At 37.3% G+C, this 25,686-nt stretch overlaps 1 protein-coding gene across 7 annotated transcripts in view; it reads right to left on the bottom strand.

Moving 5' to 3' along the window:
• LYST (lysosomal trafficking regulator) overlaps positions 1-25,686 on the bottom strand; it is a 103,792-nt gene that overhangs the window by 20,318 nt on the left and 57,788 nt on the right. For all 7 annotated transcript variants that reach the window (XM_046939483.1, XM_046939484.1, XM_015284416.4 and 4 more), the window contains 21 exons: positions 25,413-25,522; positions 23,985-24,399; positions 22,688-22,832; positions 21,757-21,930; positions 19,909-20,069; positions 18,333-18,523; positions 16,648-16,893; positions 15,377-15,550; positions 14,250-14,399; positions 13,545-13,682; positions 12,562-12,760; positions 11,007-11,138; positions 8,954-9,578; positions 8,276-8,453; positions 7,354-7,523; positions 5,815-6,045; positions 4,749-4,915; positions 4,134-4,286; positions 2,548-2,739; positions 1,767-1,945; positions 398-604 (listed from right to left, as the gene is read on the bottom strand). In XM_046939483.1, the coding sequence (XP_046795439.1) occupies positions 398-604; positions 1,767-1,945; positions 2,548-2,739; positions 4,134-4,286; positions 4,749-4,915; positions 5,815-6,045; positions 7,354-7,523; positions 8,276-8,453; positions 8,954-9,578; positions 11,007-11,138; positions 12,562-12,760; positions 13,545-13,682; positions 14,250-14,399; positions 15,377-15,550; positions 16,648-16,893; positions 18,333-18,523; positions 19,909-20,069; positions 21,757-21,930; positions 22,688-22,832; positions 23,985-24,399; positions 25,413-25,522 (4,337 nt within the window). The remainder of the gene's footprint in view (positions 1-397; positions 605-1,766; positions 1,946-2,547; positions 2,740-4,133; positions 4,287-4,748; positions 4,916-5,814; positions 6,046-7,353; positions 7,524-8,275; positions 8,454-8,953; positions 9,579-11,006; positions 11,139-12,561; positions 12,761-13,544; positions 13,683-14,249; positions 14,400-15,376; positions 15,551-16,647; positions 16,894-18,332; positions 18,524-19,908; positions 20,070-21,756; positions 21,931-22,687; positions 22,833-23,984; positions 24,400-25,412; positions 25,523-25,686) is intronic.

Below are 25,686 nucleotides of genomic sequence, written 5' to 3'. Positions count from 1 at the left end.
GAGTACTGCTTTAATTGATGACCAACTGACTCAAGACATTGTGGCAATCAGTTCTAACAAGTTTCAGAAAGTCTGCAGTTAGAGTCCAGGGCAAGCATAATGCCTTCAATAATCTCCTTCAAACATCTTCCAGTTCCTCCTGTTAAAACTAGTACTACCTTTCGGTTCTATATGACACAGAAGATGTGCTACATAGTCACAACAACCAGAAAGAATCCCATCTTTGCCCATTAAAAAGCTATCTACCCTCAGCACAACAGAGTAAGTGCAGATGTGTACGCTGGCTAAAATAGCAGTGAACAACTTCAGGCACAAACCCCGCCCTCGTTAATCGTACAATTTAAGCCAGAAATTTGAATTCAAGTTCTACAGATTTCTCTAATACCCTCAAGCTTACTTGCAAAGTTGGGCTAAGACAGTCACACAGAATCTCTTGATGGTTCACTTCACGGACCATCTCCAGAGCCTGCTTTCTTTCTTGTAGCGGCCTTGCTGGAGACAAGATGTGCACAAGAAGTCTTCCAAGCTGCGTACGGAAAGTGTCTTTACATGACAAGAGGATTCTCTTCCACTGCTGCTTGGGTGTGCTCGTTCTGCTGGTGCCCTAGGTTAAAGGGACATTTTTGTTTAGTCTTCACAGAGGGGTAGGGTTTCCTTTTGTAAGATTTATTTACATCACAAAAAGACACAGTTAAATGATTGAAGTGTAAAAGCAATAAAGACTTATCTACCAAAATAACGTGTTTAACTTACTGTTTTATTGTATGTTTGAAAGTGTTTTACTACAAATGAAACAAAGGCTTCGTTTTTCTAACAAGACAAGCATTTTCCCTCGATAGGCTAATGACAGGAATGCAGCTCTGCGAAACTGAGTACAGAGATGGACTATGCAACAGTTTAAGAAGTGGATATTGGAACAGGAGGTTTCAATATTGAAGGGTTTGTTTTAATATATAGCTCATCTGCATTATTCACTAGCTCGACAATAATGGATTTTCTCAGAAGATTAGAAACCAGACATTTGATTGAAGTGCTAGGGCTCAAACAGACATGCAGGCTTTGAGAAGTACTACAGGTAAGGCATGACGGGAAGATAACCGACCTAACAAAATAGATTTCTCAGAGCTAGAAAGAAAATCAGGTTGAGCTAATTTTTATAGAGATGACTGAAGAGAAATACAGACGCAAGAAGCAGTAAGTTAATTTTTCCCAGTATAACTTTTCAAATTACTGAAGTGAAACATAGTCATCTCGGAAAGGTTGACAGGCTAATAACTCTATGCTAGAAAACAAAACTCAGCAACAATTGAAAGAAGGTTCCACTTCCTGATACACCTCAACATCACCAACTGTTATATATATATATATATTATAGACAAACTGCTCAGATAAACTATCCTTTTTTACTTTTTATGCATCATCCGTGGATGTACAGCAAACCTCCTTTTGTAGGGTCCAACAAAGGACCAAGGTTTTAGGGGAAAAACAAAACCATTCATCCTTGATGTGTGCATTAAGGAAGCTGAATTCTGCTAAATGTTGTGACTGAATCAGAACAGATACATTTAGTATTTCACAACTGAAGAATAACTGGGAAGCTGAGCAGGTTCCCAGGTTGTGTCAAAACTCACGTAATACCACAGCTGAACTGAGAGAGGCAGCAAGAAATACATTTATGGGTAGAAAGCTTTAGGTATAAGAAGTTCCAATTAAGTGAACCTTATGAAATATGCTTTTATGTGGAAAGCATGTAATTAGTTACTTACAGGGGACAGTCTGATTCCTTCCACCAACATCTTGAACATTTCTTTCAGAAAAGGATTTGTTCTGTTAGGCAGCTCTTGCTGGATCTCCTCTTCAGGAACTTCCAGCTGGGATGCTGCAAGCCTGCTTTGACTTGCCGTTTCTGTTATACCCAGTATGTCAAAGCACTCTTCAGTAGATGCTTTAAAATTTAATAGACAAATTGATCAGTACCATCTCAGCCAAGCTAATCCTACATTCCTTTAACTGGCATCAAATCAAATACTGCCTTTACTACTACACTTGCTATACTACATGATTTTAAGTATCAATAAGTACACCTTATTTCAACTCCCTCATGAACCAGTTCATTCAGCATTTATAGCTAATCATGGAGCAGTTCCATTCTTTGAATGCTCTCTTGTTTCTGTGGAATTGGAACTAACTCCCAAAGTCTTGCTAACAAACACACTCCACAGCAGCACACAAACTGATGCATTTTAAAAGAGAATGCAAAAGTTCCCTTTTGCATTTTGGCTTTTTGACTTCAGGTCATAATTCAAGCAGCTTGGACAGATCGATGTAGAACTACAATAGCTTATTCAATTTATTCAGATATCCAGATTTGACTGTCAGTAATACAATACAGCAAGACAAACTTCTGAGAGACTGATTGATTATAGTTAACTCCATTAAGCCAGTATCAATAGCATTACTTTCCTTTCAAACTCCCTGCAAACAAGTATCCATTTGTCATAAAACACTACTATGGCACCGTCAGAACAAATGAACAGAAAATCCTACCTGAATAAATGAGTCTGTTTACAGCAAGGACAGTTAGCCTCTGTAACCTTTGTACAAACTCAGTCTCAGTGGCTTGGATAGGATTTTCTTGACTCATTCTCCGTTGCATCATCATATTAAACTCCTCACTTGCTACTGAACGCATTTTCATCAGCAGAGCATCAGACTGAGCAGGTGAAAGTTTTCTGGAACCTTCGAGTAAAGAAACATTAAGAAGTGTCCTACTAAAAACACACCACGTTAATCACTCAGTTACTGTCCTCATCAAATGATGCGAAAATCTTTGGATGAAATCAAACACTTAAATACATTAATGTTAAAGGGAGTGTCAACTGGGTGCTTGCCTCTTTCAAGATATCCCGTATTTGAAAATAAATACACAAAGAAATGGCACCATAAAATAAGTGTCAGGATGAGATTTACTGAGCAACTTCGGTATTTTTGTGCAGGGCAGATTTTAAGGCGCTTTTATTCCTTTTCTGCTGTGCAATTATGACAAAGGATGCCATCGTTTTTCATGCATTTATTTTTACTATCAAAAGATAGATTTATCAATGCAAATGAGGAGTCACTTAGAATTACAGCATATAAACAAACATTTTGTATCGTATCCATTGCCACCAACGTTGACACAACTATTTTTAACCGTATTATCAGAATATTCATTGGAGGAAAAAATGTTGACCTGCCAAGCCTTGACTGCATTTGATTCTTTCAGAAGAATGTAACAGTCGTAGTTGAAACTCCAGTCACATCATTGTATTATCCTTAGTGCCTTACTAGATTCATTAGCAAAAATATTTTCACTCTATTTACTAGGCTGATGTTGAAAGGCCTTGAAAGCTAATCACGTCAAGAAAGAAGTTCCAGAGTAAACAAGGAAAAATAGACATTTTTTTTTAAAACAGCTGAAATACATATCAGGTTTTTAAATCATACATCCTACCAAGCCTTAAACACAGCTTCATTTACATGCAGTTTCCAGTCAGAAGACTCCAAAAGCTTTATAGAATTCACAAGCCATTGTATACACAGACTGTACTGCTCTTGAATTGCACAAATGTTTTACAGGAAGTGCCACGGTGGAATCGAGCACTCCCACTGTTCCCAGTTACATTTGCAACACAAGGTATTCAGGGCAATCACTTATTTAAAGCTGTGTAATAGTGCAATACCCACATTGTAGACACACTGAAGTTAGAAGAACTAACTTTGTTTTGGTATTTCACCGTGAAGTTAGCTATTAAAATTACTACAAATTATTTGAAAAATGTTTTCACTAAGCAACTCATGAATTGGTATTCTCTTCAAAGGAAGGCAGCATCTGGATTTACAGACTGGAGTGAGAAAAAGTTGACTGAAGTGTCAATTCAGTATCCCGTTCTCCCCTTGTAATACAAAAACAAGCTCAAAATAGGTACAAGGCTTTTCTGTTTCAAAATATATATTGATAAATAAAGCCAATCAATCAATATACGTTTTAGGACAGGATTCGCTTGTTCTATCATCAAAATTAGAGTTCAAAACAGATGTTTCACTAGTAATAAACAAAGGCTAGAGTACAAATAGAGACTTCTGCTGCTCACCAGCAATGCCTTTACGCTTTTGGAACATTGCACGATGTGCTGCAGATAGCGATGGGGCCACACCAGCCTGCTCCTGAGCATCCCTGTTTGCTGTAGTTCTTATTAATTCAATAGCCGCTTGAAGAACTCTTAACTGCAGAGCAACTGCCATATCTGTAGGAAGAAACACGCATAGGATGTGTGACAGATTCTTACTTTACAAGTATTCAAGAATTTTTATCAGATATTTGTACAAAAAAGAACACAGTGTGAGAACTAAAATCCTTGATTTCAAGGAAGCCATATAGAAAGCCAGCTCACTATTACACAAAGGCACATGGTGCATAAGTGAGTACTCTCAGAAAAGTCGTTGAATTACTACAAAATAAGCTAAAAACAACATTACAGAATGTTTCTATTCAAACATCCTGTATGAACTTAGAGGCATTGTTCCTTCAGATTAGCAGTGCACAACCACGAGACAGGCTTCCAGGGAAGAGTACTACTTTGAGAAGAAAGATGATCTCATAAGTAGAAAATTCCCCCTTCTCCCTCAAATGGAATATTAAACAAACTGGCTGGGAATGGATTTACTTCTCCAGTCCTGCGACCCCCTAGAATAAGCAAATTACTTACTCTGCATCCTTGTATTTTTACTGTTTTGAAGATGACCCAGCAGCACAATGAGGTCTTCAATAACACGAAAATACTGTGAACCTGAGGAGCTGCAGGCATGAATTGCAACTGCTACCAGGAGCTGTTGTATATCACACGCCAGTAGCTTGTAGTCGTTTAGGGGAATGCTGCAAAGAGAATTGTAATTACCAGAAACATTACAATGCCAGTAGACTGTAAGCTGTAACGAGACCTATTACAATTTTCCCCGCTACTTCTGCCAGCCATATCTAATATTATATTGAATCTGATATAAAAACATTGCTGCTGAAAGCTAGGAAATTGTAATCAAAGAGCTTAACATTTACAAATTGGATGCCTGAAAAATCTTTATGACAGTAAAATCAAGCTTGTAACAAAGTTCCATCAGAAAAAACAATGATTTTTATTACCAGATTTATAAGAACTGTTCTGGAATCTAAATTTCTCAAATAGTATCTCGAAGAATACAGGATAACCTCTCCAGCATCCTGAATTTAAATTATCAGATTAAAAAGAAAATCTTTGTTCTTCAGTGTATCAAGAAATGAATATGCAAGAATCCCCACTTCTCCTTCCTTCATTGTATAACCTTCTTAAAGAAGTACAGAATGTTCACCAATGAAGTAATTTAAATTACTTGACATCTCAAATGTTAAATCCCAGGCAGCACAGGAGGGATTCTTTGTGCACATTTGCCACAGATATGGCAGAATGCTACCAACTCCTTCACCTTTATCTTACTTTTCAGGTTTTAGTAGGCGAAGCATCCAGAACACACACTGCATCCTGCATTTCAATAGGTCCTTTCACTTGAAAATTTCAGGCATTCAAAAGGATATTTTATAAACTGTGTATTCTATTGTTTAAACCAAATGCCTAAACGTTAGCTTTTACTTGGAGGTACAGTTGAAAGCTGTAAACCATAAATACAGCATTTTATACATAGTCTCTGAACGTTTTATGAAGTACTAAGAACACAATACACTTCAGTTTCTGCTACTCTTAACATTGTGTCTGTGCTATAAAGCAATAGATAAATACTCACTTGGTTTCCAGCCCATTGAGAGCAGCCAGCGTATTACACAGCACATACAGCAAACCATTATCAAGCAGCAGGTCTGCGACTTTTGAGCAGGAATTTATAATTTGTAGCAGGAGACAGAAGCAGTTATGCAGCAGAACATTATCATATAAAGAGTTCTCTATGAGACCCAGAACAGGAATGACACACCACTTTTGAAAGAGTCCAGCGTTCTTGACATCTTCCAGATCAAATCTATTAAAATAAAGAAGTCAGTCTAATGTCTTTAAAATAGCAGCATGGTATACACGGTATATTTAAATGCTACAATATCAGTCTATAATAGCATTTTCTCAAAGGCATAGAAGGCAAATTCTTACATTTCATTACAGTAACACTGTAACTACCACTGAAATAAAAGTAAAATAAAACATTTGGAAGAGCTGTAAGGAAATGAAGTACCTAAAAACATACCTGGCACTTCAGCTAACTGCCAAGGGCCTGCAGTACAGATTTCATGAAAACAGGTTTTTTGATCAGTAAACACAAAGGAGTTATTTCCAGTCATAAATATGACAACTGGCACAGACAATTCCAAGGAACCAAAGAAAGCCTGACTTCACTGAAGTCATACTGACCTAGCAGCAGGACTGATATCTTATAGCCATTATTGGTGCAGAAACTGGATTATTAAAAGGTTATCGTCCCATCACATATATTAATGTACAATACTAAAAGAATGTGAGTCATAAGAATTAACTTTCCATCCCCATAATGAGTCCTGACAACATAACAGTTTGGGGCTAGTTAAGCAGCCAGAAGGTGTAAGTCTTGCAATTAAACAGGAATATTTGTACCGAGTGAAGATCAGGCCAATGTGCAGAAGTCATCTGGTTACAAATACTGCAAGGAAGGCAACTGGGAACAAGCTTTTTGCCAAGATTTATGCACTGTTGACTATGCTTAGATGCTTACTCTCCCTTCACAATCGTTAACATTGTCAAACTAATTCTAAAATACACCACTTGCTTAGAAAGTTAATTGTCTGCTTGAAGCATCTCTCTGTTCCTGCCAGTATGGGGAGTTTCTTCGGTTCAAGTAAATGGCACATCTGTGGGATATGCCCTAAAGGAAATGGGGATTTACAGTCAGGACAAGTCAAGAGAACAAGTGGCAGCAAGCTTTTTCCTCAGCTACTTACCAAAATCCAATAGCAGCAGTCTAGTAGGATCACAGAGACAAAAAAGAAGTTAAGCTGACTACAGTAAATTGAGGCCTCTGAGATCCTCATAAATCCTGAGGGTTTAGAACACCCCAGCTGATACCACCCATCAGATGAAGTTGCTAACCAACAGCTTAAGGACCATACAATAGTCCTAAGTACTTTGAAGCACTTAGGAATGTGAAAACAGCAACACCACATTTAAAGTTTTTAAATGATGTTTTTTAAGGAAGGAAGAAAAACAGGAATCAGAAACCTATCACATTTTTGCTTTCAGCAAGAAAGTGCAGTTTTTAGTTCAAATATTAAGTTATAGGATGTAAAAGCAAAGCATTACTTACTCTTCATCCAGGCCAACAGAACGGCCAAAGAGCATTTCCAAAAAGCACTCTACAACTTCCTGAGTCCCCTGGTGAAGGTAGAGCTGGTTGGCAAGCAAGGAGAAGCCACGATTCTTTAGGAATTTTTCCTTCTGCTCTCTCCTTGCTCTGTTGAAATATGCATCCAACAACTGAAAATAAATACATAATTGTGATATAAGACTTCAGTATTTAAAAATTCTCGTGAAAGCTTAGTTCTTATCTGTGATTTAAACAGTTGATTCCAAAGCTTTTTTAAAAACTGTGATATTTCAGTTACAGTCTAAAGTGCCCTTATTTCTCAGAGCAGTTGAATTTATCTTTTTACTATGAAGACTACTTCTGTTTTTAGTAAGGTTCAAGGGAAACCGAGTCACATTCATAACAAGCACAGAATTACAGAGTGGTTTGGGTTGGAAGGGACCTTTAAAAGATCACCAAAGTTCCAACCCACCCACCACAGGCAGGCAGAGACACTTTCCACTAGTTCAGGTTGCTTAAAGCCTCTTCTACTCTGACTGAAGATTTCCAATGGTAAGGCACCCAAATCTTCTGTGGGCACCCTCATCATAAAAGGATTTCTTCCTTATACATGGAGACTGAATGCATCAGTTGACTTAGATTGAGAATTGTTGTATTTGTTAATCCCTCCACCTTGGTGCGTAAACCATCGGGCCCAGCACACAGATCATATTAATCTCTTAAAGATTCTTTAGGCTCAGTGTTTTGGGTTTTTTTGGTGGGTTTTTTTTTTTGGTCTTTTAGTCTGTTGTTGTGTTTTTATAATCTGTGAGAGTAGAAACAGATCTTAAAACTGAGAAGTAAGCCTACAAAAATGAAGGTTTTTTCATGTTTCTGATGTTAGCTAAGCTAGTAGACAATTTTACATTTTCTATTGGCCTACTTTGATGACGCCTTGTTGTATGAGAGGAGATGGGTGGTTCACAAGAACTATAAGATAATCAGGTTGGATAAGTTTGTCCATCACATCTTCTAGCATGACATCTGGTAATATTAGGAGAACTCCACGCAAGAGGTCATACAATCCACAACAGATAAGCACAAGACAGTCTTCTGTATACCTGAAGACAAAGGAATAAGTTTTACTACAGTTCATTGCCAACAATAGGAAACATTATAAACACGTAATTGCTAGTTACTGCTGAGATTGAGGGGGTGGAATAGGGGCAATTTGACAAACATTTCCCCTATGAATCACTCTTCACTAATATTTATTTTTGATGTCTAATATTTACTGTTGATTTTGAGTAACAAAAGGGTAATGTGATCAGAAATACTACTACAGTTTTCTGAGGAGATAGTAGAACAAATCCCCACTACTACTGTGCATGCATCATTAACTCCCAACTGAAAATATAAATTTGAGAATTAAAAATTAGACACAATTCTGTAGACTACCAAGGGCTTAATGAATGGGTTTATTACAGCCATTGAAAATATTCCCTTAGTTTTGCACATTTCCTAATATTGTAGGACAGTAGCCAAGACGAAGAAATAGGAAAATAAAGCCTTCCCCAGTACAGTGAGCTACTGTCTATTTATTATGTTTTCATCGGCTTACCTCTCATCAGAGCTTTCGTATGTTTTTCGGGGATTCTCATTTGCTGAGGAAAAAGCAAGATTCTCCCATTCCTCAGGAAGTGCATTCTTGTCAGCAAAGCTTGGCCAGCGACCAATGGCTGAGGATCCTCCATGAACAGAAAATGCTAAGCCCAACCCTGCAAAAGTACTCTGACTCTTCTGAAGGGAAGGTAATCCTTTCAGATTGTCTGGACGACGCAGCAGCAGCTGTGGTGCAGTATCACCTTTACATTTCAGGTCTGCATCTGCTTCTTTACTCTCAAATGTGTTTTCAGACAGTTCTTCTTTTCGAATGTCTTCCAACATTTCAGCAGATGTTAACTCTGTATCACAAACTGTTTTTGCAGACTCGCAACTGCTAAGAAAGTCTTCCTGTACCCTTTTTATGGTTTCAGAATGTCCTTCAAAAACAGTTCTACCCTCGTGATCAGCATAATCATACTTGCCAATATTCTGCAGGTCATCAATGCTCCTCTGTGATCTTTCCATTAGTTGTCTTCTATGTACTTGAGGTGATGAAGTAGGAGATGCCGGTAAGCTTTTGCAAAGCCTTTTAGGTACTTGAAAACTTACCTTCTGCTGTACACTAGCCTCAGAAGTATCCCCTAGAGAAATAAGGATATCTTTAGCATTGCTTTTGCCCTCAAAACAAGCCTTCCTTTAACTGTTCCACTTTCCTGTGAAATGTAACAGTGATGCCCAAACTAATCCTATGCGGCAAAACTGATTCCACACCTGGCATAGCTCAGATTCTGCCAAACAATCAAGTAGAGACAGCATTACTACGCAGCCATACATTTGGCAAGTCATGATCAAGTCAGGAAAAATGCATGAAGAGCCAAACAGCTTTTCCAAATGAACTCATGTTCTTAGATTTACCTTCTGATCCTCTTAACTAATCCTCAGAAGGAATTTATTCAGAATCACTGAATAGGTGGAAGGTGGAAGGCTGCTATAAGGACCAACTTTTTACGCAGGCATATTGTGATAGGACAAGAGGGAATGGACTTAAACTGAAAGACGGGAGGTTTAGGTTAGATGGTAGGAAGAAATTAATCACTTGGATAGTGGTGAGACACTGGCACAGGCTGCCCAGACAAGTTGTGGATGCCCCATCCCTGGAGGCATTCAAGGCCAGGCTTGATGGGTTCCTGGGCTCTCTGATATAGTGGCTGGCAACTCCACCCACAGCAAGGGTACTGGAACTGGATGACCCCTAAGATCCCTTCCAACCCAAGCCATTCTATGATTCTACGAAGACACCTATGGAGACTGTCTAATTCAACCTCTCTGCTCAAAGCAAAACCAAAGAGCAGGCTGCTCTACCCTCCTAAGAGGCCTAGGTTTAATCGGCCAACATGTTTCAGTGGGCACTGGCAAGCTGCTCACCAATGAGTTTTTAATTTTTTTTTTTTTACACTAAGGCATTACGTGTACTTTAGATTTGTAACAAATTACTGCATATTCTATTCAACAGTTTGCCTTTTAGGGGCACATTTTAGCCTGAAGCATTCCTAACTTAGAGCACATTACAGGTATCTCCCCTAACATTTTCAAGAGGGATAACAGTCTGGTAGAGGAAGTTCTCTTAGTCCAGGAAAAGAAGCTGGAAGTATTTCAAAAACTACACACACATTAGTACTAATGCAATGATGATATATCAGAACATCATATACTTAATTCACAGAAAGTATTCAGACGCATCACAGGATAGCTGCAAATAGCTCACTGTTTTAACTGCTGTCTACTTAAGGTATTCTCATATGTCTCTAGCAAGTTTAACAGGAGTTGTTCAGCTATCTGGTCCTTCTCTGCCTGAGCTATCAACACAGTAATTTCTCCAGCATTTAAAAAAAAAAAAGAAGAGCAGCTGAGGCAGTCTGTTCAATTCATTCTTTTTTTACTGTGCTGTCCAACACCTAACTCCAAGGGGTTCTGGTAGAGGGCTTAGGAAGAAATATCCATGGGAAAGCAACACTCCAGGACACTACCAAGGACAGTGACTTAATGTCCTTAGGTGATCATTGTTTTACCTTCCAGTGGTAAAGCTGCAAATCCAGTTGGAGTTGTAACTATGAAGGCAGAGCCATCTGTTGACTTCCCACCACTGCTGGAATTTCTCAGGTACATAAGGGATTCAACTTTCTCCTGAAAAATTTTACCATCTAGAAATAGAAAAGGAAAAGTTAACACGAAAGCTGTACAAGTTCACATTCTTGGTATATCAAGATTTGCAGTATTCAGGTCACAGTTTAAGCTAACAAGTGCTCAACTCACTAGCATCTGAGAAAAATCACCTGAGAACAAGTTTTTCACTGTTTTAGTGACTTAGCTCTGTATTTTACTCCAGAATACAAACTATTAAACTATTCTGCAGTAATTATATTTAGAGACAGTCCTCACACGCATACAGCTAGAAACACTGAATTCTGCTGTGCCAAAACAGTGACTGTTTAAGTTTACCTAATAAAGCTCAAATTACCAAAAAATGAGTTCTGCTCTTACTTAGAATTTCACATCTATTCTTTCTAGATGATAGATAAGACACAGCCACACTGCCTTTGAATAGAACTCAGTTACTAAAACAGGAGGCACAGGCATCTGCAACAGGAGAAAACATTTTTAACTGATGAAGTTTTCAGTATTTACATAGACTAAAGCTAAGGTTGTACAATTTGAATATTAAAACTATTACACTGTTAAATGACAAATGTTTAATGAGGAGCAACCGTTTAAGTAAAGTGGCAAGAAAATGCTTCCCAAATGGGATTTAGATCTGACAACGCACTTGACTGCAGTTTTCTCTGACTTATGTTTATAATTTACACAGGACATTCTGGAAACACTACAGAAATCTTCTGTGGTATGATGCAGCGTGAGCTGCTATGGTTTCTGAACTAGGCTTCTGTAATGATTATTTATATGAAAAATCCTGATAGCTTGATCCTCAGAAATGAGCAGTTAAAGTTTATTTGAAACAGTCTTTTGTGGCAAATTTATATAACAGGCCAACTAACAATTTCTCCAGATCAGACGTTGAAGTAGACATTCTAGTTTTAAAACTTCGTATGTAGCAGTAACAATTGAAATCCTGTGAGATACACTGATAAATGGAATTGGGCAATCTTCAGTATTTAAATTTTTTTTTTGAATCAGTGAAGTAGCACTACTTTTATTTTTATGCCAGCCTGATAATGTTTTAAGCAAAAATACCTGAAGAAAGACCCCAGCTGAACCTGAGTCCGCTTTCACTAGAACCACAATTGCCTATACTAGGATGTTAACCTTACTGGAGAGAGACAGTATTCAAAATGAACATTTGTTATTGATATGTATAGTCCTCTGAGCCTAAGCTTCTGATGCTGTAAAATCATACATATCTCAGAGTTGTCAGATTTGTATATATTCATCAGTAATGTGTCCATACAGGCAGCAAATGTTATGCATTACATTTAGCAGCAGTAAACTTTAAAGAAAGTTCAGGACTCAACCAAAGCTATTATCTGTAGACAGAATAAAGCCTCTACTCAGAGATTAGAATAGATTTTACTCCAGTTGTGTATTTATAGTTACACATGACATATTTACCTATGTGCAGGGAGAAGTAGAAGTTGGTAGGGTTGTGACAAACATATGTGTTAGTGGGAGGGTGAACAGCTAAGAGGAAATTGAAGACCAGCGTCAGCAATTCCAGGTCTGGGGGAGATCCAAGAACTTCTTCAATTATTTTCACAAATGACCTACAAACCTCCCGAGGCAGAGAGGCAAGGTGCCCTTCCTTATGCTCCTAGAAAGAAGGGAAGAGCAGTACAACTGTTATTCATATTTTTCATCTGACAGTATTTTTTAATTATTGTGCTGCAATAGGAAAACAGATAAGGGAAAAAAGCAAAAATTGTACCATTTGAAAAATATGAAAAAGCTACTGTACCTACTCAACATTATTTAAGGGGAACAAGGTCAAAATTTAGGACAAACAGGATATTGTTGATGTTGTGGAAGTTCACTTCCAGTAGATGGACACAAATCTTAATTCGGGGAAAAAAGCCTGCAGGGGTGTTGGTAAGATTTCAGTCATTGCTAACTAACGACATGTTTCTGAAAATATACTAATATAGTTTGTGTCACATTTACTTAGAAACAACAAATTAGACTACTGCTAAAGCGTAGAGTTATTAGTTAGAGGCAGATACTAAAAGATTCTCATGTAACTCATCTATGTTTCTCAGTAACGAGGACTTTGTTCTGTATCAAAGGTTCAGGTTTTTTTTAAGGTTGTCCTCATGCATGGATTTTTCAAGCAACCCAGTATCTAAGCTTTCAAGTAGTCACAGAAGGTTAAGAATTCTCACCCCTTCTGTCCATCAGTAGAAATACTGCTCACTCTGCTTACTCTATCAGTGATTTAGGTACTTAGGGTATATCAACAATGCCTGCTGAAGAGGAAGTAAGGAGGACATACAAAGAAATCTCTACAACATTTTTTCCCCTATAGCATGTAGTTCCATATTTTTTCCATTAAGCAAAATCTAGTACTTGCCAAGCACAAAATAGGATCAGACTGGAAGTACCTGCAGAACCTGGCAGGTTAACAGGAAGTGATGCACCACTTGAGCTTTCAATAGCTGTTTAACATTAAACATCTGTTGGTGATGGTTAGCTCTGATAAGGATTTCTAGAGCTGCTAACAGAGTTTCCCAAACACCTTGCTGAAAAGCAAACAAAACAGAAACGTGGTTTAAAATATAATGCTGAGTCCATACTGAGCATAAAAAAAATTAGCAGATTATGAATTAGTCAAATCAAGAGCACTTTCTTGCCAGTGTGAAATAAGGTTAAGTGACTGTAAACAGTCAAGTCCAAACTAGAAACCAAAGTTATGCTTGTTGTAAGGGAACGTATCTTATTGATTAAAGCTACAAAGATTAAATCTAAACCATGTATCACATACTCTTTGTTTTGTTAACACCAGATGGTTCATTTCAACAGATTGATCTTTCCCCTTACAAACTTGTCAGAGTTGATTAAAAAAAGTTATCCAGTCAACCAACAAATCATTTGCACATGTTACATTTATGGAATTTAATGCATTAAGGCAACCTTCAAAACTGACAGTGGGAGCTTGACGCTGCTACCAGCTATTCAAAATAAAACAAGAACCATTTATTTGTAATTATTCAGATTTTCTAACTGAAGAAAAGCATTTCAGACTTCTAAGCATTTTTTAATTGACTTTCAGACTTAAAAAAAAAAAACTTACAAAAGAAACTGATTACCTTTGCTTTAGACCAAATCTTCCAGTCAAGAAGTAGCTTTTCTAACAACTGAACATCTTGGATAACTGCTGTAGAATCTGTGTCAAGCACGAATTGCCCATTCTCATTTATATAGAGAATCTCACCACTGCAGCATCCTTCAAGGAGAGTCTTAAAGAGTGGGTGGACATATGGAATATTTTAAGTACAAAACAGATCAGTTATCCTATCAGCCTTATAAAAGGATACTTATGAAGACATCAATCTCTTGACAGGAAAGGCACATATCTACTTACCCAGTCAGCTCAGAAAATAATTTGAGTTTACTAACTCCACTGTAGGCATTGTAAATGCTCAAATCTCACAGCACCACTACATATATTTTCAGGCGTTAAGTGGTTTGATAACCAAGATAGGCACTCAACTATTACACAGCCTGAAAGCCTTAAACCCAGCCTTTTCCTGTGAAACTTGGTGGCTTGAGAATTACATTCACACCAAAGCTTTGAAACTACAGAAAGCTCAGCCTTTATTTTATACAAATAAGGGATTCTGTAACAGTTCTGTCTACCACAGGACAGAGTTTGATTGATTGTTTTCTATATATACTTACACACACACACAGTGCAAAATATTGCTATTAGGTACTTTCATAATCAACATACAAAGACTTCCCAGTAAACTTATACAAGAGTTACTGCCAAGATGCTTCAGATAATCAGCAGTTCATTTATTTATTTTCAAGATGGACTAGCAAATGCCTTGCTGTTTACCCATCTTGCAGTAAGAACATACAAAAGGATCAGGGTTCATTCACTACATACAAGTTTTTCTAGCTAGCAACTTAGGCTAGAAAAACAAAACCAGAACCCAATCTTTCATTAAATGCTTAGGAGTTTAAATTTACTTTAAGGAGGTCTTTGTTCCCCAAAAATTTGACTTCCCTGCAACTCCACCTTGAAATAACAATCTTTCAACACTTTTCACAACTCTCCCATCAGTTGTTTCTAGCTCAAGGTACAACACTCAGACAGAACTGGTTCTAAATCACTGTTCTGCCTTTGAAGAGCGTTTGCAAATGTACAATTAAAAGCAGAGATTTCTAAATTTGTGCTAACATTCAACACAGCATCAGGTTTAAAGAGTACCTTCAGCATGCGAAATCCAACAATGCACTTTGGTTTGATCAACACTCGGTGAATCATGGAATAACCATTACAATTTTTCATTTCCTGTATTCTCTGTTGATTGTATTTTGTTAAGGACAGTATAAGCTGCAGTGCTAGAGCTTGAGTGTCTTCACAGCTGCTGATCTCTACAACCTGAAGAAAAGTTTAGTGAAAGAGTTTATATGAGAAACATTCAGACAAAAAAAAGTGCTTAAATGATAACTTCTGGATTAAGCTACTTAAAGACTTTTCAGATCACATACGTAGGCAACAAATGAAAGCTATGTCTGTACACTCAGATTTTTATATCTGAAGTACTGATCCACACTGCAATAAATGATCATCTACTAAGAAAATAAGGAGTCATTACTAGAATTCCTTTATAATAAAAAGATTATTCTAAATGAAATTTAAGTGGAAGATGCCAATTCTTGCTATACCGAAGTTACCAATTCCTGAAGCACGTAGCCCACTAATGGGAATAAGCCTTTTTTTTTTTTCCTCCCCTAGAATAAAAGAGGTTTCCTAAATCTTTAAGGCAAGTTTTAAGTTAAAGTTCCTGGAGATGGAGTACTTCCACCCAGATACATCCAAACAGTGATGCTTTGTTTTGTCCATAAAAACAATTTGACAAATGAAAACAACGGACCATTCTTCCCTGTTCAATTCTTACAGTTTTTCAAGCCCAAGAAGGAGCAAAAATATATACATACATATATATTTTTTTTTAACTGGAAACAGGACGAAATCTCACATTCATGGAATTCCAGTTCCTACAAGTGCTTTTGCTGTGCATCAGTACAATTTCTTAGACAGGCTAAACCTTTGAACACAGCTCAGCCGCCTCCTTTCAGAAAAGCTCTCACTGCTAGATAAGGTTCAAGCTCTGCACACTCTATAGTTTTACATTTATTCATATTTGCATTCTGAATATCCTGTACTTGAAGTGCTATTAGGACCAGCTCTACAATTCTCCTAGAAGTTTTGACATGCAGAAGCCCCAGTGTACCTCTTGCATGCTAGCTGTATTATAAAAAGCATTACACAGTTCAACAATAACTACTAAGTTCGCTTATAGTACACTGTTCTGCCACAGATTCCTTACACAAATTTTCTTTAAAAAAGAATTACATACAGACTTTTAATTAAGATGCATTTGGCAGTTGGAATACAAGGTTTGCTGCCTGAGATGAAAGGACTATTTTATACAGGAAACCACATGTGCTATCTCCACCTTCCATCTCTCTTACCCTAGCAAAGAGGAAAACAAATGCACCGGTTCCTCCAATTTCATGTAGTATACCCTGAAGATTTTTATATTCAACAGGCTGAAGTGCTTTCAGGTGGTGAGAATCCAGTACATTGCTCTGAACTTCTTTTGAACTGAAGGGCCTCTGAGAAGGTACAGTCTTCACTTGACCTTTCAGTCTAATAACAGGTTCGTATATGGTGTACTGACTGGGGCAGCACGTGGCATAAACAACAGCGAGGCTGTCCTGAAGCAAGAGAAGTTTGTTAGCCAGAAATTTAAGACATTTGAACTGATAATTTGATTTATAAAAAAAACAAAAACAGAAAAGCACACAAGTCACCTAACAAGTAGCAGCAACTTCAGCAGCTCTTTCCCGCTTTGCCCTTAGCATGCTCCAAGCTCTGCATGGATGCATGCATACTGAAATGCAACACAATTCCTCAAGTTTTGCAAATCTGTGCAGTTGCATTTTATCAACTTCTGTTTTGTAAAAAGAAATCAATCCAAAGATCCTCCTCTTGTCACTGAAGGATAATTACTATTTTCCATAAAAACAGTTACTAAGAAGATTAAAAGAAAATAAATATACACATGTATTAAGCAAATTTTTCCCCCTTTCCAAAAGGAGAAGAACAAAGAAGTCCAGAATAGAAAGTATAGAAAATAGAATCTAATTTTACTCTGTTCTTCAGTCAGCTTTACTATAAGAAAAAGGATCTCAATAGAAGGTATATATGTAAGGCTAAAGAAGTTTCTTTTATAGATGAGAACACTTATACCAAAACCAGCACTACAAAAAGCAGCTGACTAATTCTCACAGAAAACATTAAATTGACCACATGTGGGAGGTCAGAGAAGTAATTACACTCAAGAGATTTTCTTGTTATGCACAAGTTGAGACAAATTCTTCACTTGAAGATATACAGCTCTACTCCGGCTACTTGGTGTCATACCAATCACTTCACCAGTTAGTAATGATGTATACAAGGGTTAGGTCCATGAAGAAAGATCCTCTGCTTACAGCTACAGAGCTGCTATATAACAATATCAGAGAATTCCCTCTAGTGGGAACAATTCATACAGCAGGTTGTTACCCGCATGAAAATGATAATGAAAAAGGCTCCACTGACAAAAAATTATTTATTCTTTTCCTAATATAGCCAATACTTAAATCTGCAGTTGGCAGGGCTGTATCAGCCAAGAAGGATGAGAAAAGCTATGATCTGCCAGCTGATGGACGACTGCTCCGCCCAGCTTTCAGCACTCAAAAACACTGCAGAACTGGGATGAAGTCACTTACCTCCCTAGTTTTCATACATAAAGTTCAACTAAGCTAAGCTGCCCTTTGTCATCATAATGACAACAGAGAGGAGAGCTGCCCATTCATTCTAGTGCAGGTACTTAATTCTAGAGGTGCCTGCTTCTCAGAAAGAAGAAATATACAGTACTATAGGTGCTGGAACACATGTAAGAGTTGTCAGAATCCAACCCAGATCAACACAAACTCCACACAAGGTGTCTACTTCAAATCCCATTGAAACAAATGGGAAGAACTTTACAGTGATTTCAAAGAGAATCAGATCTGCTCATGCCTGCATTGAGAAAGTGAAGCGTTAAGAGACAGCAGGAAATGCTTTCCCAGTTTCATCAGTTCTAAGAGACCACTTTTAAGCAGAAGCTTACAATCAAAGGTCCAACATCCACTTCCTTCTTTGCCATGAAGAGCTCTTTAATTTGCTCACATTGTAGAATATCTTTACTTATGTACTTAGAGCATTCAGTCGATGTTTTGCCATATTTACAAGGCATTACAGATGTGAAGTCTGGTCCACACGTGTATAAGTAAAATGCTTCCTCCGGTCCAATCTTTGCACCTAAAAATCCAGAAAAGACGTTCACTTCTAATTACACAATAAAGTAAAATTTATATCTTGACTATTAGACCTCACAAGGAAAATTACTAGCTGTTTTTTACAGCACCTGCTGCAACCTGAAGCAACCAGTAAAGTCCAGTGCTAACTAATACAGACCAGTGACTTCCGCTAAATATCACAGGCCACTGCTAAAGGAAACTGAAACCATATCAGGAAAATAATGTGTATGAGCTGAATACAACATATCTGAATATTCAGTTACACTGGTTGGGTTGTTTTCGAACTGAAAAAATTCAGCTCTCCTAGCATCTTCAGCTTCCAAAGCATATCAAGATTACAGGTAGCACAAACATGCTATTCAACTTTCCATGATATTGTAAGAGTGATTCAGAAGGATCCATCAACAATAAATAGGTCGCTGCAACTAACACGAGGAGAAAAAATAACACTGTAAAAGGAAATCAAATGAATCGCCCATCCCCTTTCCAGACAGCTTATCCTAGGTAACCTGCTTATGAGAGTGCATCTTCAAACAAAGCATCTCTATCAGTTGCTTAAGATCACAGAATGACACAAGTCTATGGTGTCTGAGTACAAGACAGCTGTATTAGAGTATATCTCTGGAAACATTAATTGTAGTGGCTGTAGTAAAATCAGACCACGTAGATTTGCCACATAGAGCTGATACTTAGAACAAGCATCTCACCTACTGCCTGCACAAACATAAAGCATCCATACACAGAGCACATCCACACACCCCAGCAGCCTAGGCCACCGCACGTGAGAAAGCACCAGAATGACGACCAGCAGAGTCCCAGCCTTTGGGGCTAAACAAACATTTGGAAGTCCTGGACAAAAGATTCTGAAGAGGGAGGGGAATTATAAACCTAAGAAAACTCTCAAGTACCTTCAGCAGTTTCAGCAATAAGCACATTGACAAGGAACATTCAACAGTTTGAATTTTGGTCACTTTTTAATATTCTTTACATAATTTGAAATTAGTAGTTCAGAAGCAGGTAAATGAACCCCATCTTCTAGAAGACAAAGACTGAGCGCTTTAAGAAAAAAATAGAGTGAATACTGCCATGTCTTCATGCCCTAAACCAAGGTATTATTTAAAGAAATATAAGCAAATGGCTAAAGTAACTGTAATTGCCAGCTACAGCACAGAAAAGGCAAGAAAACAGTGGCAGAAGGACACATTAGGAACTACTCAATACAGAAATGTTTACTTCCACTCTGATATATTACACTAGGAAAGAATGTATTGTTTTGACTGTAATCGGTTGGCATGTTAAAAAAAACAAGTTACTCCTTTGATCAGGATGGGGGAAGAAAAGAAGAAATGAAGACTTATGCAGGAAACACAAAGCATACAGAAGTACCGTTGAAGAGAAGTAGATTCCCAAGATCCCATCTGCCTGACAATCGAAGCAGTTCTTCCTGAGATGACGTACAGTGGCCAATCATACAAAATGTTTTATTACTGTCAGATGACAAGCTTGATTTCCTTGGTAGAGCATAATCTAAGTTGATTTCACATTTCCTAAAAATACATATAAAAGAAGTATGAATAACAGTAAGTGATCAGATTTGCCACCTCAAATATTCAGCTTCGACTTAAAATAGTTTTAAGATTTAGCAGATGAGAAGCCATATTGTTTTTGACATTAAATTACTAAAGCCATCTTCAACTTCTAGGTACCTGAAAATTCATTTTTAAAGTGGTGCATATATTTAAATACTGTACAAGAGGAAAAAGGAATGAAGGTGACAGCTACGTTTGCCACACAACCAGAATTTCCTAGACTGAAAAATTCTTCCTCATTCCCCACAACTTCAATGAAAAAATAAACTGCATATACACTACAAAGGCACCGAGTGACCATCTCTTCTTCTAAAACACTACTACTTTTCAAGAATTTCTGTTGCTCTTAGAAAAAACACAACCAAAAATGGAAGTCTCTGACTGCATTAAAGAACATACTGGGATTGGGGTTCACACACGCTGGAAATAATGCCAAGTATTTGCTTTTCCCAAGGAGCTCTGTCAGAACTGATGTGCTGTACAGCCATGGGCAATAAGCCTGATGCTTTGAGAAAACATCCAATGAACCTTACAGTCAATTACTCAGGCAGACTAATTGGACCGTAAAGGTCATTGGAAGCTTCCCTGGAAGAATCTAACGCTTAGCAAATAGATAATTCTCTCTGTACAGAGTGGCCTCATTAGTTGCATATGTGCATAACATGGTAGTATTTTTTTTTCCCCTGCATCTCCGTATTTGGACCTCACTGTCTACCAGAACAAAGACTGAACAGCAGGAGGGGAAAAATTGAGATCAACTCCTTTAAAAAACAACTCCACCTAAGTTTCACAAACAAACTAAATCAACTTTTATCCTTCACAATTTCAATCCCTGGTTAATCATATGTAGCAAAGTAACATGCAGTAGCTTTAACAACAGCTTTAAGAACAACATTCCTGAAATTGCTTATCCATGGATTGAACTGCAGAGGAATTACAAGAAAGAAATAGCAAAGAACTCGTGATGCATCTGATTACTTTAAAATAGAATTTTCAACCACTTATTTTATAACTGGAATACAAAAGAAGGCTTCATTGTCTGGACTTCAGGAAAAAAGTATCTGATAATTTAATCATTTCCTCTTCTTCTAACCAAGGTGTATTTCACACAGGCCCAGACCCACTCAATCTAGCATTAGAGACCTCAGGTTTTCAGTGGGAGTAGTACTTCCCAATGCCAAAGCAGACCTTGCCTGAGGTACATGTCGCACTTCCCCCTATTTCTCTTGAAGAAGACTATTGACTACCTTCTCTTCATCTCCTCTTTATTTCTCCTTCCAATCATATTTCTAGCAGTTGAACCACACCTCCTTAACTCAGATTCTTAACTTAACCAGCAAGACTAGGCCTACTGATAGCTTCTTGTCACAGCTGGTTTTGGACCTTACTCTCACAGCCTTGTAGTATTTACCTTTTTCATTTATCCATGACTGGCGAAGAACAGTGATGTCTGTATCAATTTATGGTTTGGGCTCTCAAAGTAATCAAGACAACTCTGGAGCTAAGGCAACTCCAGGGCAAGACTTCCCTCTCCTATCCCCCAAAATTGACTTCACAAACAGAACTTCAGCTTGTACTAAAGTAGTGTGAACATTTTCTTGTCAGAGAACATCTTTTTAAGAAGTGTAACTAATGTGTAGTTTACCTCTGACCAGAAATCCACAGGCACAACTCTCCATGGATATTTTTCTTGCTTTCTTGCTTTTGCTTATACTGTATTGCCAAATGTTGCCACCTGCCCACAAGGAAAATATTCTCTGGAGATTCAGCCTGTGCCAGCAGGCCAGCTTTCATCTCATCATTTGGATCCATGCACATACTATGAAAACAGAAAAGTGAGATTTTTTTTAAAACTTGCTTCTCAGCCCCATATCTTAATTTTATCAGTTACTTTGAGGTGACATTTTTTTCTTTTTTCTTTTCTAATCAGTAATCTACTTAGAACGCTCAACATAAGCTAGGCAAACACACCTTTTCAATTGAGTTATTTAACTTGCACGAATCTACACATATCTATCAATATTTAAGATGGTGTCTGTATTTCACATGGTTCAAAGTACCTGATTTTTTTTTTTTTTTCAAATAAAGTGAACTTCTTCGTAAAATAAAGTGCTCTAAAATTCAAACATTAGATCTATTTTAAGGATCCATTTCTTAAGGAAAACAAAAATGTTAGAACACGTTCAGAAGATTTAGACAAGGATTGCCATGATAAGTATTAAGAGTTTTCACACCTGAGGTACAAAAACGTAACTACAAAAGCTTTTTGCCTGTGTCCATATGTTTATTGTGTCACTTCATTAACATCTAAATGACACAGTGTTTATGACTGATCTTGTGTTTCACTTCGGCCAATCATTTATGTTTGTCTATATGAAACACACGAGACCCAAGATGTAATAATCCTGCAGATTTATATACAATAAACTTAACTTGATGCTGGCAGCATGCAAAACGGCTCTACTATAGACATTAGTTTTTTATTCTACAGGACCATTCTCTGCAAGCTGTTAGTAGAAGTTAGATTAGGACACTACATATGCTTACAAGACAGCTTTTGGACTAATGCACCGTACCGAAATATGAAAGCTCCAGTGTTCATGTCTGCCCAGATTTGCATCATCAGTGCTTTGGAACCCAATGAAATTATATGAATACAGCCATCTTCAACAAGTTTATCTCCCAGGCTTAGGTATTCCATTCCTATAGACTTGGTTTCTTCTAGAAATACAAGCATGTTTATAAAAACAATTATAACATCAATGCTTTTTTTTTTTTTAATTAAATGAGCTAGAATGTACAATCCTCTTCAGAAGCCTAGGTCTCTTGTGTATTGAAACATACATTAATTAAGCACTTTCTTCTTGTTCGTAATTAAGTCAACACCAAGCACGAATATTTCATCCAATTCAATGATACTGTTAATATGTCATATATTATATTCCTGTGTAGAACTGAAAGTCTCATTGTACACCCAAAGTCTAGATTTTTTTATTTTTATTTATTTTTCACAAATCATGCTACCCTTCAACCCTTTAAGAAAGATTTTACATCCAATATCTTTTGCTTTACGTTATGAAGTGTAAGCACAGGCCTTCTAACAAAAGCAGTTTGAAAATTTCTAAGATTCAGCCCCCCCCCCACTTTTTTTTTAGGTTGTGACATAGAGGTATTCCAAGTGCTGCAACTGGGAGGTATTTCAAATACCTCAAGAAATTTCCTATTTTATAAATTATAATCCAAGAGATTCTGCTTCAAACACTTTGGGACCTAGCAACACTCTACAGTAGTACAAACAGGTAAATGTTTTCACAGCTATTGATGTTTGTGATGGCACACACGAGGAAAGTTAAAGGATTTATATCAAGTTAGCCTCAGGCTCATGATGAATTAGAAGCAACTTTCTAGCTAAGAATTCCACTAATTAAATCTTAAATCAAGAAGTTTTAGTAGCTCTACGTTAAAAAGAAAAAACACAAAAGCCACTTGTTTCATCAATACATAAGAGACCAGTTAAGTCTGACAGTAGTCATTTCCTATGACCTTTCAGCTGCAGCACTGAATATTCTCTTCAACATAACATGAAGCAGCACAAAGACATTTTACTGAAGTTAAAAATTCAATGAGAAAGCTAAATTCCTAAAGGAACCAGGCACAAACATGGTTTATGAACAAACTGGAAATGTTTTTATCCTTAAGAATAACTTACAGTACTCAGAATGCAAAGAACAATCAAAAAGGATTATCATTCCTGTTCAACATTCATCAAAAGAAAAACGTGTAACCTTTTTGTATAAGACACACCAATTAGTAATACTTGTAACCAGAATCCCTCAGTGCTACCTAAAAGAGGAACAAGAACTACGTTCTCACCTGTGCTATCAAAGCTGTTCTCTCTTACAGAGAAAAGTCTTCTCTTGACTTTCTTCCCCTTCTCTGTTGAGTTTTCCATTTCATGAACACACTCCAGATGAAACCACAAGGAAACACTGAAACCATCAGACATGTGTGGCCAACAGTTCTGTCCAACTAAAGGCAAGTGAATTGGGGCCACATGCCAAGAAGAAAGCAGTTGATGACTCAAGTTTTCACCATCTGCCTCTTTCTTACTCTGTGAAAATTTTGCTTTTTTTAATAGTCCGGCAGATTTGCTGTTGGAAGTGCCAGTGGATTTTTGTGAAGAACTACTCAAATTTGTGCCATGTAGCAAAGGGAAGGCAAGGTACTGTAATGGGTTCATGTCCACATTAGTTTCTATAATCTTCAATACACCCTTAAGCAGTGTCTCCTAGAAGAAATAAACAAGAATCAATCGGTTTAATACCACATAGTCGGACATGATTTCCTAAACAGAACCCCACTCTTCATTTAAACTTAGGTTCTTGTTTTCACAGCATAGGTGGGCTTTCATATATAAACTGAGACATTTACAACAGCCTTAAGTTACTGCTTCAACAAGCTACACTCTAACAGTTTCAGAGATGCAGTGACAGCAGAGAGATCTTTAAATTACCACATTTAGGAATTAGCCAAATCACAGTAGATGGTTACTGGGCAGTCTCACCTCAGATTTGTTATGTGCTAGCAGATTCATTTACACCTCAACGAAAGGCTGCATCTTTTACTCCACTTTGAGGCAGACTAAGAACACAAATACAGGCCATCACCTTGTTATTGCATAATTCTTAACTGAATTTCCTGAGTCTTAAAGCAAAAACGTGTCTAGCTACATAGCCTATTACTGCAAGCAACCTTTGAAAGACTGATTTATGTACTGTAATTTGGTATTATTACATGTTTTGCAGTAACTTTTAATTTCCTTCATCTCGTTTTTTTCCTACAGACTCCCACACAAACTGATACATATTTTAGCAGTATTTCCCACACAAGCAGTAGATTCCAGTGTTAGAGAAACCAACTCATGACAGTTTTGAAAGTAATTTTTTGCAGATAAAGCAGCACCTATTGCTGAAAAGGAAAAGCTTTACAACTAAGGAAATTACTTCAAGTTTAACAAGATACAATACTGTCATCTATAACCATTATGTCAGTCTACTCAAGACAAATCTTGCTTTCTTGTGCAGACAAAAAAACAGTTCCCAGTAAGTTCAAGTACACAGATTTCTAAATCCTTTTCTCTACTCCTGTCTCACTTTGAAAACATCAAAGGCAGTTGTTTCAACAACTGAATTTTGTCAGTTACAGAGTTGCTGTTATTATATCCTTACTTCCCCCCAAAACTGGGGGCAAGGAGATTCTCTTCTTGCCTTCGAATGTTATTGTTTGTTACTGAAGACATACCGTACAAGGTGTCTTCTCCAAAAATATCCGTAGGAGAAGAGTTAGTTCTTCTGAACATGTCTGTGAGCTCATCAAAGACACAAGCAGGTCTACCAACACCATCTGACAGGCTAAAAAGAAGAGATAATATTCTTCAGGAGAATGTGTGAAAATATTTCAAAAATTGTATTTGATAATGTTAGGAGAAAGAATTAATGTGGAATTTAGACTTTTGTGAAAACACTTAAAACTCAGGAAGTTGCAATGATTACAAAATGAATGATGAGATACCTCC

The sequence above is a fragment of the Gallus gallus genome, chromosome 3 (assembly GCF_016699485.2).
Source record: "Gallus gallus isolate bGalGal1 chromosome 3, bGalGal1.mat.broiler.GRCg7b, whole genome shotgun sequence".
Taxonomy (NCBI): Eukaryota; Metazoa; Chordata; class Aves; order Galliformes; family Phasianidae; genus Gallus; species Gallus gallus.
The sequence above is the reverse complement of the archived record's forward strand: the minus strand, read 5'-3'. Positions and strand labels throughout refer to the sequence as shown.